Below are 19820 nucleotides of genomic sequence, written 5' to 3'. Positions count from 1 at the left end.
TCTTCTATTTATTTTGATGTACACTTTTTAGGTGAAAGCTATATGATGTCATTTGATTGAATATGGGTTTAAATATTATCTCTTAATATAGCACATGAGGAGTAAAAGAAAAAAAAAACAATGTTTTATGAAATAAACATAATTGAATGATCTATAGCTCAACACTTTATTTATTTAAAAGTTTCTAAAATTAGGTAAATTACGTCCCGTTCGACGTTATGAAAATATTTTTTTTTGTCTATCTACAAATGCAAATTTTCTTATTTGCCATGAATGTATATGTAAGCTCAACTATACTTATGCAAAGCTTAATCATCATAATCTTTAACCTTAATAGTGTTAAAACTATTAAGCTTAATATTTACCATCTGCTGTTTCTGTAGAATCGTTACGTTTTACGAGAAATTTCTGTAAAAAAACGACTGATTATCTTGTTATTTTTATAAATGAGTAATACCAAATCTTGGTCCAAAGGTATGTCCAGTGTGATTTTTTTTAATTCATCATCAAAAAAGTTAAAAATAAAAATGGAAATATAGTTTAATTTTAAAACGTCGATAATTAATTTTTTATCTTAATATTTTTTATGTTAAGTGGTATATTTTATTTACTTTTTTCTTCTAATTATTATAGAATATATATGTATATATTATATTATGCTAATTTCATTATATAATAGTAAATTCTTTTTCATATATCTTAGCGCTTAAAGCTTTTTAATTTGTAAAAAGATTCTTCAAACGCACTTATTAGTCGTTTATAATAAAAATACAACAAATTGTTGTTTGGTTTTAGAAAGCATAATGGTAAAATTTCGTCAAAACCAAGGTCTATAATAATAATACGCAAAGGAGGTATAATTTTTATATGCAAGCAAATATTTATTGTTTTGTTTTTCTTTGGCATTCATATTATTGTACCAAATAAAAACGTTTTACCAATTGAGTATTTTAAAATTCATATCGTAGATTCATTTTATTTCAATTTATCTATCTATGAAGAATTCAAGGAAATAAATTGAAATAAACAATATTCATATAATATCGAAAAGCATAACTTTTCAGCAGAGGTTTTCTAAATTACTTACAATTTTGTTTTTACGGTAGGTAGCTTCTTTTTTTTTGATATTTTTTGACAAGGTTTTTTTATGTCAGGATGTCAGATGAAAATTTTTCGATAATTGTGCAATTTTGTGTGCTGACCAAGAACAATCGTTTTTGGTCGAGTAAAGACTCATCATTGACTTTTGAGCAGCTACAAAGCGTTTTTCGCGAAAACACAAACATAGAGCGAAGTTTTCAGAATGACAAATCTAATCAGGACACAAATTTTCACGTAGATAAAAAATTTTTCATCTGATTAAAAAAAAATTTGCAAAATTTTTAAATTTAAATACCATAAAATTTTGTCTGACAACTATATTTTACTTTTCAATATGTTATAATAAGTTGAAAAAAATTTTACTAGTTTTATTTTAATTGTCAAACAATAAAATTATTGATATACTCATTTTTATGTAGATTTTAATGAAATAGTAGGTATATTTTGTATGTGTGGGTTTTCAGTGGTATATTTAAAATTTTTATTCAGTTTATATATTATATATGTATGCATTAATAAATAGCCTTACATTTTCTTTTCAGATATCTATTATTCATTTATATAATAAATCTAATATATATTTTGTGTATAAGTATATCTTATTTAATGTTTATGTGATGGGTTAGCGTTTTTATGCCATAATTATTTATTTATAATTTTATTATATTTACCATATTTATTCAGTTTACTTTTTTTGCTTTATTGATTACAAATGCTACTGTAACAAAACATACTAGCACTGTATTTTTTTATAAATAGAAACAAAATGTTTATATGTAAGGAAACAAATAAAGAAATAACAAATAATCATATTCTTTTCATTACTATGATTTCACCATGTTTGAAACAAAGACGTTTACTGATGTTCTTTTAGCTTTAAAGTTTCATCTGTAGAATAGAATATAAAATATAAAAATGACTAAAAAAGTTGCTGAAACTTACCAGGAACATAGTTGACAGTGCTAGTAATATCTGATTGTTAATATGGCCTATTAGCATCTTTGGGTCTTTTCAATTGAACTTTCAGTCTCTTCATTCCGATCTGAAAACCATTCATTGCCTGTATTGCAGCCTGAGCACTCGTTGGATTATCAAACGATACAAAACCTAATTTTATTAGGAATATGTATAAAAACTAATTACTCATAATGCATTATTATTTTTTTTACCAAAACATTTGCTTTGATTTGTAGCTCGATCAATAAACACTTTGGAACTTATAACTGTACCAAATGGCATAAACATTTGCATCAATTCGCCATCACCAAATTCTTGAGGTAAATGATATATGAAAAGATTACATCCTTCTGGACCAGATATTGAACAACCTGCTTGACAAAAAGGAAATAAAAGACGATTATGGTGGTTTAATTTTCATTATTTATTAACAAACAACTAAATAATGCAAAAGGCGAAAACTAATGTTTAAATTAGAATACAAATTTTAAAATTCTCTGTGTTGCTTTTCATGAAATTTACTTTCATTTAAAAAAGCATCTTTCATATTGTTTATCAAAAGACACAAAAATATCAAAACATATTTATAGAAAACATAGAAGTCAATGCATTCTTACACTTATTTATACTCAATATTTAATCATGCGTTATTATTATTTGAACTAAATATATATCACAGTTGCGATATTTATAATTTTCTTATGGTTTTAAATTAGTTAAGTCTCTATTAAAATAAATTATTTATGTTTCAACACCTAAAACATTAACAAGTAAAGTTAACATTGATATACATAATTTAATAATTTTTTTTTTCTAAATGAGGGTGCTACAATTGTCAAAAATGTTTCGAATATCCTCTTTCCTAATTACAAAATATGCTAAATTTCCCGATACTCATATAAGACCTATATACCTTCCAAATGTTTTCGAGGTCTATGAAACATTTTTGGAAATTGTATAACCCTAACATTTGTGAGTTTTTGCATACTTTAAATATAAAATAATCATTAATAATTTAACCCTCACCTTCACGTGGCGCTGGTGCAACTGCAGCTATTGGTTGCGGAATAGCTTGAGGAAATTGTCCATAAACGGCTGGATAAGCTGTTAAGTAATATTTATGACAATCAAAAACATCTACAACATTTATTAATCACAAAGTAAATATTATATTAGAAAATATAAAAACTAATATTCACATAAACAAATAATTTTTTTAAAGGTGTCATTCGCAGAATGAACAACTTTTGCACCGCATTTCGATTTCATTAAATACGTGGTTCTTTGATTTTTTTACTTAAATATACTTTTTATGACCACTTGATTTCGTACAGCTTCACATTCAATCAATGTGTAATAACCGCATTTATCTTCGAAATGTGGTAAAAATTAAATTATATTATTCATATATACATAATGAGACTTACATATCATAAGAAACAATTAAAAATAGAAGGTCTATTTTTTGAGCTTTATAAAATTAACGTTTTTTATGAGTACATCTTATGTGGTGCATTCCATTCTAAAAAATACCGAAATCCCGGATTTTAAATTTACCTATAAAAGTACAGATCTTATTATCTTATCTTGATGTCCATCCGAAAATAATAAACTTTTGCTAAGACAACATATATTTTCGACTTATTTTAAAAATTTTTATCAATGGTTCAAAATTTTTTAAAAACGCAAAAATATCACATTTTTGGCTTTTCTGACCAAACAGTTCGTTTTCAACCATATGTTCCATGGCAAAAATTTATGTACTCGAGATGACAAACAATCCTGGTGAACAAAAATTTTAAAATAATAAACTTGAAATTTTGACCTTTTTTTCGCTACACGGATTTTTCATATATTTTGCGATAAAAATTTTTTAAAAGTATCATAAAATTTTTAAAAATAAGGGTAAAAAAATTTCGCCAAAGCAAAAATTTCTTCTTTTTTGATGGACATCACGATGAATTATTCAGTTTTTCATTTCTATTACTGTTTTATGGAAAAATCGGTAAATTTAAAATCCGGGATATCAGTATTTTTTAGAATGGAATGCACCATGTATATATGTCAATGAAATAACAAAATATTGCCATTTATACGATAAATAATATAAATATCTTTTCATATAAATTCATTTTTTTATATATAGACAATTATATATCAAATTATTGCAAAATGTATGTAAACATAGGATGTAAACATGTAAACATAAATAATATATGTCTGCGATTTAATACAATAATAATTAATTGATAAAAAGACAACATCAGGAAATTGATAAATAATATGATAAAGAAGTAAGAAAAAAATAAAGATACTTAATTATTGAGTGACACAAGAACATCAAAATTTAATTGACAAAGAATAGAATTTCATTAAACACTACATAACTTACCAACACCTGGGTAAGCCATACCAGGATAGGGTTGTGGTAAAGCTGCGTCACCATTAGATATCCCTTGAGTTGGAATAGATAAGTGGAGTGCATCTATAGAAAAAAAATCTTAAATTTTCATCATCCATAAAAACAAATATAAGTACTAACGGCCTGGATAAGTTTGAGGGATACCATTTGTATAGACTGCTTCGGTACCAGTTGGCTGTCCGTTTGGTGTTTGAGCAGCCATGTTAAATGTTGGCATTGTTGGTGACGGTAACGATGGGATTGTACCATTAACAGGCTGCCCGGAACCTTATTGATTCAAAAATATAAGGTAAGTTTTTTGATAAAATGTTTAGATAGTTTTATTTATAATATTAAAAAAAATATTTATGTAAATAAAAATAAAACTCACCATTTAGCGCATGAGGTATTTGTGTTGCTAATGCAGCCATTGGATTTATATATGTACCTTGAGCGGTGGCAGCTGCCATTAATGCAGCTTGCTGTTGCTGTGCGTATGCACCGTATGGTCCAAAATTATTGAACACAAATGGACTTAGTAAATTCATATGGCCTGCCATTTGTTGCATACGACGAAGTTGTCTCTCTTTGTCAGTGTCTGCAAATTTTACAACTAAGCTGGAAGAAGCTCCCTGAAATAAAGTGAAATAAGATAAAGAAATACAATAAAGAATCAATAATATATAATTAGCTGAAGTAGCTGAAAAGCCTTTCATGTAAATAAAATATAAATGTTATTAATTTACAGCCCAAAGTATGTCAATCTTTAAAGATGTTAAAGTATCATATATAGAAAATAATATTGATCATAGGATTCGAAGAAATGTATATGTATGTACATTCATAGGTACTGTGTAAAAAAAGTTTTTTTAGGCAAATATGTCGAGATGTTTATTCGAATGTATTTGAACACTTGAAAATAAAAAATTATGGTTCAAATTTTTCAACCTCTAGATTATTTAAAACAATGAAAAAAAACATTGGAATTAATACAAGTTGAAGCTTTTCTACCAGATTGACCACGCTTGATTCAAATGATCATTGTATCAATACCAAATTTGAAAAATATTTAACATACACATATGTAAAAATTACAAAATCATATAAATGTTATCTACGTAGTAAACTACGAACCATTGTAAAAAAAATAATTATTTAGATATAAGGTTTTTAAATCTTATATTTTAGTCTCACAAGTAAATTCATTGAAAAAATTGAAAAAAAAATACCCGACAAAAATCAACTCTCAAAACTACATATACGTCTGTGGTAAAAACAGAGCTTTGTGTTTGCCTGTTGAATGTAGCACATTCTACCATGTTCTTCATGAAATTTTTATCCGAAATAAATTTATTTGTGCAGACAACATTTAATCCTTGTTCTCTATGTTGGAGATATATATTCAAATATGTATACGTATAGATAAATATTTATAAATTCACAACACTAACTCCAGAATTTTGACTTCCCTTGTAGAATACATAAAATTGAAATAAAATAGGTCGCTTAAAATACATTTATTGTAAAAAAAGAAAAAGATTCTCTGATTTTTTTCGTTTACCTATCTTCTCAATATTTTGCAATCGTTTAAATTTGTTACCACAAAAAGAATTAAGGTAGATACAAAAATCAAAAATGTTTTCGGTTTCATAGACTTTCTTGATATATATCGAGTATCTTGACGTATAAAAGTGTAGGTACATTTATCTTTATTTTTGTAAAGAATTTTACATTTGAGTGGAAAACATTATTTAAAATTTGATAAAAATTTAAGGGGGATGACTGTTTCGCTTTACGAAATTGATAATGTTTCACTAAAAATATTAAATTGTAAGAAAATATTGAATTTGACTTTTAAAAGACTATAGGGAGTTCCAAAAACGTTTTCTGTTTCGCGTAACATTTTTTAAATAAATACCATGGGGGATGGGGAAATTTAGAAAATTAGACACAGATTTTCGTTTATTAATTTTAAGTACTCTATTTATTGTGATATCCTTTATTGTTACTTTTTAGTTTATTGTTTACTGTGCCTTTGTAGAATCTCTTTGAAAGTTTATAAAATTATGTATGTAACTTAAGTATAGTATAAGAGTCAGCTTAGTACAGTGGTTAGCGTATCGGACTGATGAGCGTAAGGTTGTCGGTTCGAGACTCGAAATCATGAAAAACTTTTCTGAAATTTTGAAAATTTTTTTTTCTCCTTAAATGTTAGTTGTCTCGTATACATTATTTTTCTCCATGAAACATATGCTCGCAAATGAATATTTTCCAAAATATATTCGGAAAACTCAATTTTTGGTGAAAAATGGCCCAAAAATCATCGAAATTTGGAAAAAGTTGTTCGAGGGACTTCCAAAATTTAAACATCTAAATATGCCAACTTATAGTACGTAAAAAGACCTGTCTTTTGAGTATATGGACGCCGATGGACACCCCGAGGTCCCCCCCTTACCCCCCCTTTGAAAACTATTTTTCAAAAATTTTCCAACATTTTCCGAGAAAAGTCAAAAATGTCAACTTCCATGATTTGTATCCCTGACCAAGACCTTTCCAACAAGCCCACACTTTTGAATCTATTGTACTCCTTTGGGAAGTTATGACCGAAAAACGAAAAAATACACCCGATAGGGGGGGGGGGGAATCGTAAAATCTAAAAACGCAAAAGTTCTTATTTTTTATAGGTCTTTCATCCCCCAAAGTTTCATCAAAATCGGAAGACATGATTTTTGAACATCGTTCATCTCACGTGGAATTCGTCAATATATTAGTCAACATTTATTATTCGACACTGTTTTATGAGTTAAAATTGAGCAACTTTAAATACTGTTCTATAGAGAAACAGAAAATAGTAAAGTGCATGCAACAGGAAGAAAAGCAACAATTTTAATGCTCATGTTCAAACAATTATGAGCTTATCGTTCCATTTGTTTTTGTACATTCGCATTTTATATATTTCTTTCAGTACATTTTTGGCAAATGTTCAAAAAATTCAAACTCAATCTGTTTTAAATAATGATAATGCCTATGTGTGGTATACATCAAGTTTATTTTTAAACGTTTCTTCAAACAAGTAAAAATGTATGAAAAACTATGTTTTATGAAAACATTAAATTTTTTTGTTTACCGGATATACTCTCTTTATTGAAAATCTTCTTTATATTTTTCAAAGATTGAAATATCTAAGCTAAATAAAAATGAAAAAAATAAATTAATTAGTAAATAGTTTTTAAATTACAATCTACATAAACACAGGAAAAACAAATTCTAGTTTTCAAACTATATTTATAAGTAAATGTCGAGTAAATTTTAATGACAAATATTTTTTTTAGCTATTCCATATTTTAATGTTTTTCTTATTTTTTAAAATTACAATAGAGGTCTACTCACACCGTTCCTATTGTGGGTTTTTTTTTATAAAAGAGAAAGAAGTATCCATGACATACATGCATATTTTTCGTTAAAATGCCTAGTTATTTTATATCTGGGTATTAAGAATGATAAAAAGAGAAATAAAAGAACAGCCATATAAAGTGTTTGCTGAATATTTTATTCATGAAAAAATAATGAAATACTCTTATGCTTCTGAAACGATCCCCATTTGATTTTTATGATCGTTGCGTGTCATGGAACCATACAAGGTGGACTGAAATTGAAACCGTTGCTTGTGGTGTTTACACATAAAATATTTATGTCAAAGACACATTTGTATCATCATCATATCCATTATTATCGTGAGAGGTGATACATTATGTATGTGACAAACATTCAACAAGCAAGTAAAGCACTTAAATCCCTTCATTGTTTGTTTGTCGTCTCCATTTTTGTCATGTGTTGCAAAATATTACCTAAGATAAAAAAAGCCAAAAGGACATACTCACAGACTACTTCATGTCCCTTGAATCGTTAGGTATATGCGTATTTTTTTTCTTTGCGGTTTGCTGTTTAACTATCATATACATATATATATATATATATATATATATATATGTACATTAAATCAAAATGAAAGTGCCTCGTCTTTTGAACGAAGCCAAAATAAAATAATAGTTTACTGACTAAATGTATATAGGAATACTCCCGCTGGACCGGATCCAAAAATTGTCGGTTTAATGCAACAGGGTGTTTATTGTAGAATCTTTTCTTTCTTCTGCGAAATGTTAAGTGTACATTATAAAAATACTCTATTTTTTGTACAATATGGGTATAAGAAGGAAAGAAGAGACTTATGAAGTTGCAACAAGTTGCATAGTACTTGTGTTACAATTAATAAATTGTTTTTGCATTATTCTGAAGGATAATTACAGAATATGGACCAATTTTCATTTTAATGCCTTATTATTATTATTTACTACTAAAAAGTTTGAGCTACTAAAATACTTTTTGTCAATATTTTTCAACTAAGTTTATTTTTGTTCGTAAATCATCATCTTCTGTGCCATTCAAATAGAATTGACATTAATTATAACCATTATTCACAATTTCTGTGTTAAGAAGAAGCATATAATAAATATTACTATGTTAATATTAAAAAAACTTATTATTCATTATACTTTTGTTTTACTATTACTTAAATAATTTTTACCGTCGGCTTTTTCTATGTGCATGGAATGGGATAATGTGTAAGTGTACTTGGGAAAACAAATTAGTCGAAACTACAGAATTGTTTTCAATAAATGTATTTGAATTTGAATGCAAATATATGTACTATTATACTTATTAAACAACAGTTAAATTACACTGTAGAACAAAAAAAAAGTATTCTCCGGAGAAGTCCGGATTAGGACAGTCTTAAAGTAGGTCTCGAGCTGTTAACAAATCTATATCGACCTTATCCGAAAGTGCCAGGGTTTAGAAAGTTATGGCCTTTTGAAGTTTTTAAGGGTTTTCATAGACATTCTCCAAGGTAACTTCCATAACTTGCACTACAACTTCAAAATTTCTGCTACGAGAAGATTCAGCGGAAAATTTTATGCATATTTAAAAAAAAATTATTGATTTTGGTGAATTTTTAAGGGTGTTATGTAGACATAGCCTTTTTCACGGGAATTTCAAAATTCGGGAATCGGGACGGGATTTTTCAAAAAGTCGGGAATTCGGGTCGGGATTCGGGAAATGCATAATTACTAAATATTTACATAATTTGCCAATTTTAAAGAATTTTTTATAGTTTTTCGATCATATTTTGAAATAATAGCAGTTTTGGATAGCAACAAATTCAAAAATTCTTATATTTTTTCTTTGATTATCGTAATTTTTCAGCTTTTAAAAGTCTAAATTTTTAAGAGTCTAAATAAGCATTTTTGATGGTTATAATTGTTCTTTCTGTATATTTCTGATTACGATTGCAATGAAAAAAATAACCTAAGTTTTAAGAGGTAACCATTTTGAACTGTTATTTACTGTTATTTGGGACATTATTTCTACATTTTGTAAGGAAACATATGAAAATTGCACAAGCAATGATATTGTCCATCTAAATTATTTCGAAAATTCTCAAGAAGGACTTTTTTTTTGACAATTTTATCGCTCTTAGAATAGAAAAAAATCGAACGATTTACTTATTCTCAAGATTTTCTGTTAAAGAAGAATAATTTTTTTAACTTCCAAAACTGACAGTAAAGAACTATGAATGGTTTAAGAATTGGCTTCTTTTCAACGAAATTTGAGAAACTTTTAGGCAGAATAACATGTTATAAATGTAAAAAAAAAACACAAAAACTAAAAATAGTAATTTTAGAACTATTTTTTTGTAGAATTAATCCAGAAGAAAGCTTAAATCTCTTCTTTTTCATTTCCCGTTCCCGACTGAATTTTTTTCGGGAAATCGGGATCGGGAAAAAGGCATTTCCCGTCGGGATTTCTCGTCGAGAATTCCCGCACGGCTATGTCTAGTGTTATGGTAGTCTAAAGTCAGAAAAATGAGAATTTTTCCCAAAAAAATTGAGAAATTTACTACAATTTCAAAAAAACAACCAAGCGGTTTGGTTGATTTTTACGGATTTTATTTCTACTATTCCACTATTCTATCCTATTTTCTATTTATTGTGTTTCGCGGATATTTTTGCAAAAATAATTTTTTATAGCTTATTTATATACCTACAACAAAATTGTGAAAATGATCAATATGTGGCTCCTAAATGACAATAAACTCTCTAAAGAATTTGAATTCAGTCATAAAGTTTCTCGAAACATAAAATCTTTCGAGTAAAAACAACAAAAATTTACATTTTTCAGGAAATAAGTATCATAGCCGAAATGTTTTCGAAAAAAAACCAAATATTTTTAATAATTATTTTTTCAACATCTTTTTCCATTTCATTTCATGAATCGACCGTACTTATCGGACACTTATTTTACCACTCAATAACATTGAATAATACACAAATTATGTTATTATGAATTTGCTTTTCTAATTCAAGGTACTTTTCACTAATGTTTATCAAAAAAATTTAAAATGTCTGCCATAATCAGATCAAAAGTCTATAATTTTTACCGCATTTCAATTTTTTTTGAAAAAAATGCGGTATTGTGCTCGTGATGTCGTCCGTCCATCCGTCCGTCCGTCTGTCTGTCCGTCCGTCTGTGTGGTGTGCCACTTTAACTTTGTTTGAATTAGCAGGTTTGGCGAATTCTTTTCAATTGACAGATTTGACAGCATATTTAAAAAAATTATCCGTTGGAAATTTAAATAAGTGTTCATCCGTTGGAAAATGTTGTCGATGAAAATTAGTGGAAAACTTCGGGAAAACTCGGAAAATTCATGGAAAATCGGAAAATCTTGAAAATTTTCAAAATTTTAAAATGTTCAGGGGAGTCTCGTGAGTAACATGGAAAGTGAAAAATGATGAAAATTTTCGGGAAAACTCGGAAAATTCATGGAAAATCGGAAAATCTTGAAAAATTTCAAAATTTTAAAATGTTCAGGGGAGTCTCGTGAGTAACATGGAAAGTGAAAAATGATGAAAATTTTCGGGAAAACTCGGAAAATTCATGGAAAATCGGAAAATCTTGAATAATTTCAAAATTTTAAAATGTTCAGGGGAGTCTCGTGAGTAACATGAAAAGTGAAAATTGATAAATATCTTCGGGAAAACTCGAAAAATTTATGAAAAATCATGGAATTGAACACATTGAAATGCGGTCAAGTCATTCGTTTTATACACGAATGCAATTCATTCTCGTTTTCATATATTTTATAACATTTTTAATAAAATTATAATCAATTTTGTTTGATTTGTTTTTTTTTTTCAAATAGAAGAGCAAAAAAAGAAGCTTTTTTGAAAATAACTAGTTTTTTTTATATTGATCGATACTTAATATCTTTTCTAGGAATTTGACAATTTTGACTGTTAATTGTATCAAACTTGTATCGTGATGATATACCATAAATATAACCAATATACCATGTAAATATACCATAATATTATTTTATTTTCAAAAATTTTTTATTTTCATTTGAAGCAGCTTATGATTCTAATATATTATTCTAATTAAATAGATACGACTCATAGTTTTTCACTAATAATTGCCAATGAAATAATAATGGAGATATTGAATTTAAAATATGAGAAAAACTTGCTGAAGTTTTACTACAACAGCAAAAATAAAACCAACAAAATAACATCATCATCATCGTCGACATATAAATAAACGGCTTTATAAAATATACATACTAACAAGCAAATAACAAGCCAAAAATGAGTTTATTGCATGTTGTTGAACAAAAGTAACAATTTCAGCAAAACGAGAGACTGCTCAAACGAACAAAATAGCATTAATATGCAATGAGAATATTTTCCCACCTGTAGAACGTTTTTCCATTGAATAATGTATGTATTCGAATAACATTTTATATAAAGGAAACATTTTTTACTTGCTTTGAGCACGCATAGTGGGTGATACGAAAACAATATCGGAAATAATCGACTGATTATGATTGCCAGCAATTTATAACACATCATGTACGAATGTTTTCATGTTTTCTCAATGTATACAGACACATATTCAGTCAGCCATGTATTACTTTGCTAAATATAAATGTAGTCAGATAAAGTCAATTTAATAAATTGGAAAAATAAAATTGAATTGAGTGGAAGCAGGAAACAGGAAAATGAATATTATTCAAAATAGGTAAATTTTTATGTTGCGTCTATTTTAGAATTTGGCGTCAACAAGTGTTTCCAATATGTACAAGGTATACATATTTTCAATCTCTTATGCGGGATATCTAATATTCAATCAACTTTTGGTGTTGAATGATTATTTTAAAAAGTTCAAAATGCAATAAATGTTTAACATTGATTTCAAAAACAAGTATTGCTAAAATTAAGATAAAATAATATTCGATTTTTTTAGTAAATTATTTGTGATTTGTATTTAGAAAAGTGATAGCGATTTTTAAGTTTGAAATTAAATGAAGTTATAAAAAGTATCAATGAGCAAACTCAATAACAGTATGCTAAAACTCATCATTCAAAAGAAAAAAACTTACCGGCATAGTTTGACTACCGTGTAAACTTGTAATAGCTGTCTGTGCTTCTTGATTAGAGCTAAATTTTACAAAAGCACAACCTGTAATAAAATATAGTTTGGATTAGAAAATACATATTATATATTTTATTTTACAAAAAAAAAAAAAAAAAAATATAAAATTTTTCTATTTTTTGACGAACCTTACGATAAATCTCAACATACTCACTACGAAAAACCCCAAAGTGATTCGCGAGGCAAAACTTTTGTTTTAAGTTTTAAAATTTTATGGATTAATAATTAGGCCGTTCCAAATTTTTTCCGATGTTTTGGTCCTTATTGAATATATTAATTATAATTATTATTACTCTGAGTATTTCAAAACTGTTATAAATTTTGAATGAATGAATGTTAACTGAAAATATTTCTTTTTATTTTAAAACATTTTGCCCCATTGGATTTTTGATTTTGAAATGGGACATGAGACAAAAACAAAAAAAAAATTGAAGCGGCCTTATATAATTTTAAAATTAATATGGGTTTGAGTTTCAACTTATGCATACATATAGATTTATCTTTTATTTATATGTGACTAGAGCGGATCCAGAAGGGGGCAATTACACCCGCCTTTGAAGCTCAAAAAGCACTAAAAATGACACAAAATTTAACAAAAAAGGTGATTTTATATAAATTTGCACCCCCCTTCGTGGTCCGCCCTTGACTTGTGTTTTATAATAAATGATGGATTATTTCAATGTATTATCGGCTAGTTTTTATATGATGATGATGATTATATCTTGACCCACCTAAGCGCACAGAAAAGGGCTTTTTGTGGGTTTTCTTATTTCTTAACCTGTTCCGTATTCTTTATATATATATTACATGTATAGTTTATACATGTAACATTATATAGTTTATATATATATAACATGATATTTTTTAATTATGTAGTAATGAGTAAAAGTCAAGTTAAGGAAACGATAAAAACTTTTTCTTTCAAACATAATTAAAATTAATAGATCAGACGTTGGTTGTATGGCGTATACCAATTTACTGAATGTTTGTTTCCAAAATTGTAAAATGTTCAAGTTGTAACCTTTGGCAATTATGCAGACACAAGTACGCATGAATAGAACCCGACGGAATAAATCCACAACCTGTTGGAAGGTTGTTATTTTCACGTAGAACTGATGATTGATCCTACTATACAGACATTTGCTATTTGCACTTTTAATACGTTGTTCAATGTTGGTCGATTCACTTTTATGGTACATTTTACTAACACACGTGTACTGGATATACATACCAACATTTTAGCAAGCAAAAAATATTCGCAGTTCTAGGAAATTCAAGTAGAATATTTGATATAGAATGCATTTACGGTGTACGAATGGAACAGAACATAAATCATTGGGTGGTAATGGTTACAGACAATGATCGATTGGTGTTTGCATCAATAAATTGGTAAAGTTGTTGAACATGGAGAAAAACAAGAAAATGTGCAAAACATTAATAGATATGGAGATTTATCTTATATCCGTTCAAAGTGAATTTGGATTTCTAAATTAATTTAATTTTTAAAAGCATATGAAAATTAAAGTTCAACAATCGTATCAAAATCAAATTAAATTTTTGTAACTAAATAATACTCGAAATGTCGCATAAAAAATAGATACTGTATAGGTGCTATAATCTTTATTGTTTTTTTTTGTGTATTACGAATTTCTTTTCTTTCTGCTGCAGTAGTAGTAAAGCAGAAATATTTCTTGAAATGTGCAACAAACATTTTGTTCAAAAATTTGATCAAAGTGATAAAATTTTATAAATTTTTTTAATAAATCATGATAATTAACTGATAAGTGATTAAAAAATGAATTAGAAAATATTTAGATTTACAAAATGTTGTTAAATAAGAAAATAAATAAATACAACAAAACATGAAATTGTGTCTTTTGCTTTTTTAAATTTAATTTTTTTAATGATATAAATCATAATGAATTATTGCTGAATGTGACACAATTAATTGAATTATTTTCGGAAACAAAGCCAACATTATTTTAAAATAAAGTGATGAAAGCTCGAGATATTTTTATTCAGCATCGAAAAAATCTCTTTCACTCATCATTAATTTCATGTGACTTATCAACTGACTTATTGAAATAATTTTGGTAGATAGCATAGAGCCTTAGTACACAAAAGATGAAATAATAAGAAAAGAATAAAAAAGCTTTATCATCTCTTTTTCCTTTTTATACTCGCTTAGTCCAAAGTACGCAATCCCCCTTAAATATTCTAATATAGATATAGAAAGACAAAGCAACGTACTGAAATACATAAATATATAATAGGAAAAAAGAGGCAACAGTTGCCATTATTATAGTATTATGTGTCTCTGTGTCGTCTCTATACTATGTAATTTCCATATAAATATATTTAGGACGCACATAGGTAACATAATAATAAATATAATAGGGAGAGAAAATACATTACTTCGTTACTCGTTTGATCCAATGTAATGATATTGAACGTAAAATTTTTTACGTTTTAATACCTTGATATACAAAAAAGTCAATATTTGTAACTTTCTTATATATTTAAAAATTTTTGATGAACTTGATTAATATTTAATTCTTTTTCCGGAGATGATTTTTTTAACCTTAGTCTTGTTTCAAAAGCCCTGCTCAAAAAAAAATTGAATCCGCCACTGAAAACTTTTATTTTCAGAAAAAGTAAAAAAAAAATCATTGACAGAAAAAAACGAAAACAGAATTTTCAACAACTGTTGAGGAATATGTTGTGTGGTATAATCAGAAGATTGTTTTAACTTTTACTAAAATAAAAATACAGGAGCATAATAGAGCCATTAAAACCACACTTGGCAACCTAACATATTTCTCGTTCTGTGTTTGTATGTGATTTGTTTTTGACCAAGTGGTTTGAATTGTATTTTCTGGTTTCAATCTGTGTTCAGCCCCATTTTGTGTGTGTCAACTGGTTGTACTTTACAAAAACTAATTATTATTTTAAATGTACATAGGCTCGACAAAATATACATGAAATGTGTTTTGAGGTTTAATTTTAACAAACCATTGTATGTTGTTGATATGTTGTATGTTTGTGACATTTGTTATAGAATATAACAGAATAGAATAGAATATAGTACATAAAATTTAGTAATAATTATATTTTTAGAAAATTAAAAGTTGCTTTACAGAAATAGCATCAAAATGCATTTTAACAACATCAAAGTATTTAATTTTACTTGTTTTTTAAGTTCAAAAAATACCATGAAAATTGTGATTTCGCATTTGTTTGATGTAATCAACAAAAACAATCAACTTATATACTTACAAAATACTCCCTTTCGATTTTTTGTCTACATTAAAATGATTAAGAAATAAGCGTACATCTCTCTTAATTTAAAATTTAATATTTAATTTTTGAAAATTTGCGATGACCAAATTAAATATACTAGTCAAATAAACGTGTGTATTTTTATTTTATTGAAATTTTTTTAATATATATTTTTTCTAAATAAATGTAAATGCAAAAATAATTAATTAGAAATAATAACGCATTTATTCAATTTAGAAACTAAGTCAATTTCTAGAATAAGAACTTGAAAGTTTATGTCACTTGAGTCATGCAACAATAAAATTTGTCTTTTTTCTGCTTGCCTTCGTTTATTTGTTCCCTTAAAACAGTGTTTGGAATCAGACGAAAATATGTGGTGCATTCCATTCTAAAAAAATACCAAAATCACGGTTTTGATTTTTCCCGATTCTTCCATAAAACAGTAATAATGGAAAAAAACTGACTAGTTTTTCGTGATGTCCATCAAAAACGAAGAAACTTTTGCTTTGTCGAATTTTTTTTCTTCTTATATTTCAAAATTTTATAATAGTTTTAAAAATTTTTTATCGCAAAATATAGGAAAAATCCGTGTAGCAGATCAAAAAGTGTGTAAAAGGTCAAAATTTCAAGTTTATTATTTTAAAATTTTTGTTCACCAGGATTGTTTGTCATCTCGAGTACATAAATTTTTACCATGGAACATATGGTTGGAAACGAACTGTTTGGTCAGAATAGCTAAAAATTTGATATTTTTTGTGTTTTTAAAAATTTTGAACGATTGATAAAATTTTTAAAAATAAGGCAGAAATAAATGTCGCCAAAGCAAAACTTTATTATTTTCGGATGGACATCATGATAAGGTAATAAGATCTGTACTTTTATAGGAAAATTTAAAATCCGGGATTTCGGTATTTTTTAGAATGGAATGCTCCATGTACATTTGTCATGTTATTTTAGTCTTATTGTATATTTTTGTTTGTTGCTCCAAGTACCTTCGTCTTCATCAACTCCAATGAGCGAATGCTGGGGTTTGTATTTCAGACAAAAAACAAATGGTAGAGACAAATGGGAAAACAAAATCCAATTCTGAAGCGTTATTTTTTAGGCATGAGCAGAAATACTTGACTATGCTTATGAAACAGGCAATCACATCAGATGACATTTTAGTGTCTGTATTTTATTTTTTGGAACGCATTTCGAAGAAGAAATGCGGTATTACTTTAGGATTGATGGTGGTGTACCAAGGTACGTGGTTTAGAAAAACACAAAAAAAATATATATAAAGCCACGTTGTCAAAAAAAAAAAAAAAACAAAAAAACAAAATTAAAACGGTTAAAAATAAAAAAAAACACGGTTCAAAAAATAACTTTAAAATAATTACGAATTCAAATTACCGTGCCACCGTTGGCTGATTCCCGTTTGACAACTTTATATATATATATATATATATTTTTTTTTGCTATAAACCAGATTCTGTGTTTTTCTAAATTGTTGTATTGCATTTTCACACAAATAATTTGGTTGAGGCAAATAGGAAAATGAGAGAAGCTCTCACTGAATGTAATATGTATGTGAAAAAGAAAATTCGTGAAAGAATTGTGTTTGAATCACGACAGTGATTTTAATTGTCTCAATTGTTACACCTAATGAACAAAAAAAGTGCGGTACCTTAATTTTGTAGAAAAAAAAATTATCAAAAAACATTCATCAATTTTAGCATAATAGCCTCATTTTACATCCGTATTTTACAGTAAGGTCGTTCGATTCTTGAGGACAACCGTGGCAAACAAATTTTACAAGTAAAAAAATGATTTGCTTAAACAAAAAGTTCTTAGTTTTGAACGATAAAGATTATAACCCGTTTTTGGATCCTAACATGGATACTTTGAGTCATTTAAAACGCGTAATTAAAACTATTAAGACGAGACTTTATTTATGACTTTCTTTGTTCATGTCGTGACGAAAAGTGAATTTTAATGTCACAAGCGGTCACAAGTTAGACATCTCTTTTCGAAATTTTATATTTTTTGATTTTCACTCCGTGTAGAATGGGAATACATATGTATCATTTTCGTTACACTTATTTAAAATGTTGTATTTATAAGTACATCTAAACAGTGGCGGATTAACTGGCAATCGGGCCTTTTTCAACAATTTTTAGGCCTATTTTAAAGAATTTTGTTCTAAAGAATGCTCGGGGCCTAAGGCTTAAGCCTTATCAGCCCAAGGGTGAATCCGCCACTGCATCTAAAAGTTGATGTATTTATGATGATTCTTATTACTGATTATTGATGATTCAATACAAATCTAGATATATTATTGATTTATCATTTAAGTATGAAATCAATAATATATTATACAAGATATACCTAAATAATCACTAGTGCCGATTTAGAATACAATCATGTATCAACCTTTTGTCTGTCTTCGGATGAATGATAGAACTTTGTAAATAGTTTAATATTTGTCTTAAACAAGCCTCAGAATTATATATCTAATACATATATAGAAAAAGTTTTACACATTCATTGGAAAACTTTTGAAATATTAATCAAACTATTCTGAAAAATTGTGTTCCACATATAAGATGTTCATCAAGCGTAAATTCAGTAACTTAGCAAAACTTTTTTTTTTGATGATATTGATGAAAAAAGTCAGCCATTATATAAATATATTTTTATTATATAACAATAAAAAACATATATATCTAAGTTTTTCTGTTCTTTATAGAATATCACTGAATATTTTGAACTTTCTTGTCGACCTTTGAAAACAAAGAAAAAAATGTCGAATTGAAATTATTATCAGAAAATTGTACCAGGCAAACTTAGGCCGTTCCAAATTTTTTCCGATGTTTTTGTCTCAAAATATTTTTTCAAAATGGGGTGGGGCAAAATAAAAAAAAAGTTTTGAAATACTTTTTCATACAAAATGACAAAATTTAAACAATTTTTGGCATTTTATGAATATTTTAATTGTTTTTATGGTATACACATTGAGATTTAGTAATTTAAAGTTAATCTTAGAGTAATTTAAGTTGAAAAATTAAACAAAAAAATTTCATAAAAAAACTCTCTAAAATTTTTGAAAATATTTTTGAGAATAAATTTTTTGAGTCAAATTTCGTTTTTCAGTACACAGAAAATATTTAAAAAATTTTTTGAAATTTTCTTGAAAAATTATGGAAAAAGGCCAAAAAACGGTAAATTTTGATGACATTTTTGATTTTCGGCTTTTGAAATGGGGCATGGGACATAAACATAGAAAAAAATTTGGAGCGGCCTTATTTATTACACTGACACACACGAAAACCACTACATCAATGTGTCTTGGAAATTCTAGCTGATTATTAAACTAGGTGCCTAGACGTTTCCAAAATGCCCACTCATAGGTCTGTAGCACGTCGGAATCCGAGACAATTCGCATATGAAGTTTCTATGGATTTCAGGTATCTCTCACAAGGAATTTTTACACATTTCGAAGGTTTTCAGCCAAAATATAGGTCTAAACCTATAAGAGTTGTATATTTTTGGA

General features: G+C 27.2%; 1 protein-coding gene across 7 annotated transcripts in view; it reads right to left on the bottom strand.

Annotated features, from left to right (window-relative positions):
* Positions 1–758: 758 nt before the first annotated feature.
* LOC134829807 (CUGBP Elav-like family member 4) overlaps positions 759–19820 on the bottom strand; it is a 79432-nt gene continuing 60370 nt past the window's right edge. For 4 of the 7 annotated variants that reach the window (XM_063843075.1, XM_063843072.1, XM_063843069.1 and 1 more), the window contains 8 exons: positions 12954–13033; positions 4851–5091; positions 4601–4747; positions 4451–4543; positions 3085–3162; positions 2271–2429; positions 2044–2208; positions 759–1989 (listed from right to left, as the gene is read on the bottom strand). In XM_063843075.1, coding sequence (XP_063699145.1) covers positions 2081–2208; positions 2271–2429; positions 3085–3162; positions 4451–4543; positions 4601–4747; positions 4851–5091; positions 12954–13033 — 926 coding nt within the window. In that variant the 3' untranslated portion in view covers positions 759–1989; positions 2044–2080. The remainder of the gene's footprint in view (positions 1990–2043; positions 2209–2270; positions 2430–3084; positions 3163–4450; positions 4544–4600; positions 4748–4850; positions 5092–12953; positions 13034–19820) is intronic. The other 3 variants (XM_063843070.1, XM_063843073.1, XM_063843071.1) reach the window with 1 other exon arrangement.

This window comes from Culicoides brevitarsis, chromosome 2 (assembly GCF_036172545.1).
Source record: "Culicoides brevitarsis isolate CSIRO-B50_1 chromosome 2, AGI_CSIRO_Cbre_v1, whole genome shotgun sequence".
In the NCBI taxonomy this organism is placed as follows: domain Eukaryota; kingdom Metazoa; phylum Arthropoda; class Insecta; order Diptera; family Ceratopogonidae; genus Culicoides; species Culicoides brevitarsis.
This window is presented reverse-complemented; position numbering and strand designations above follow the sequence as displayed.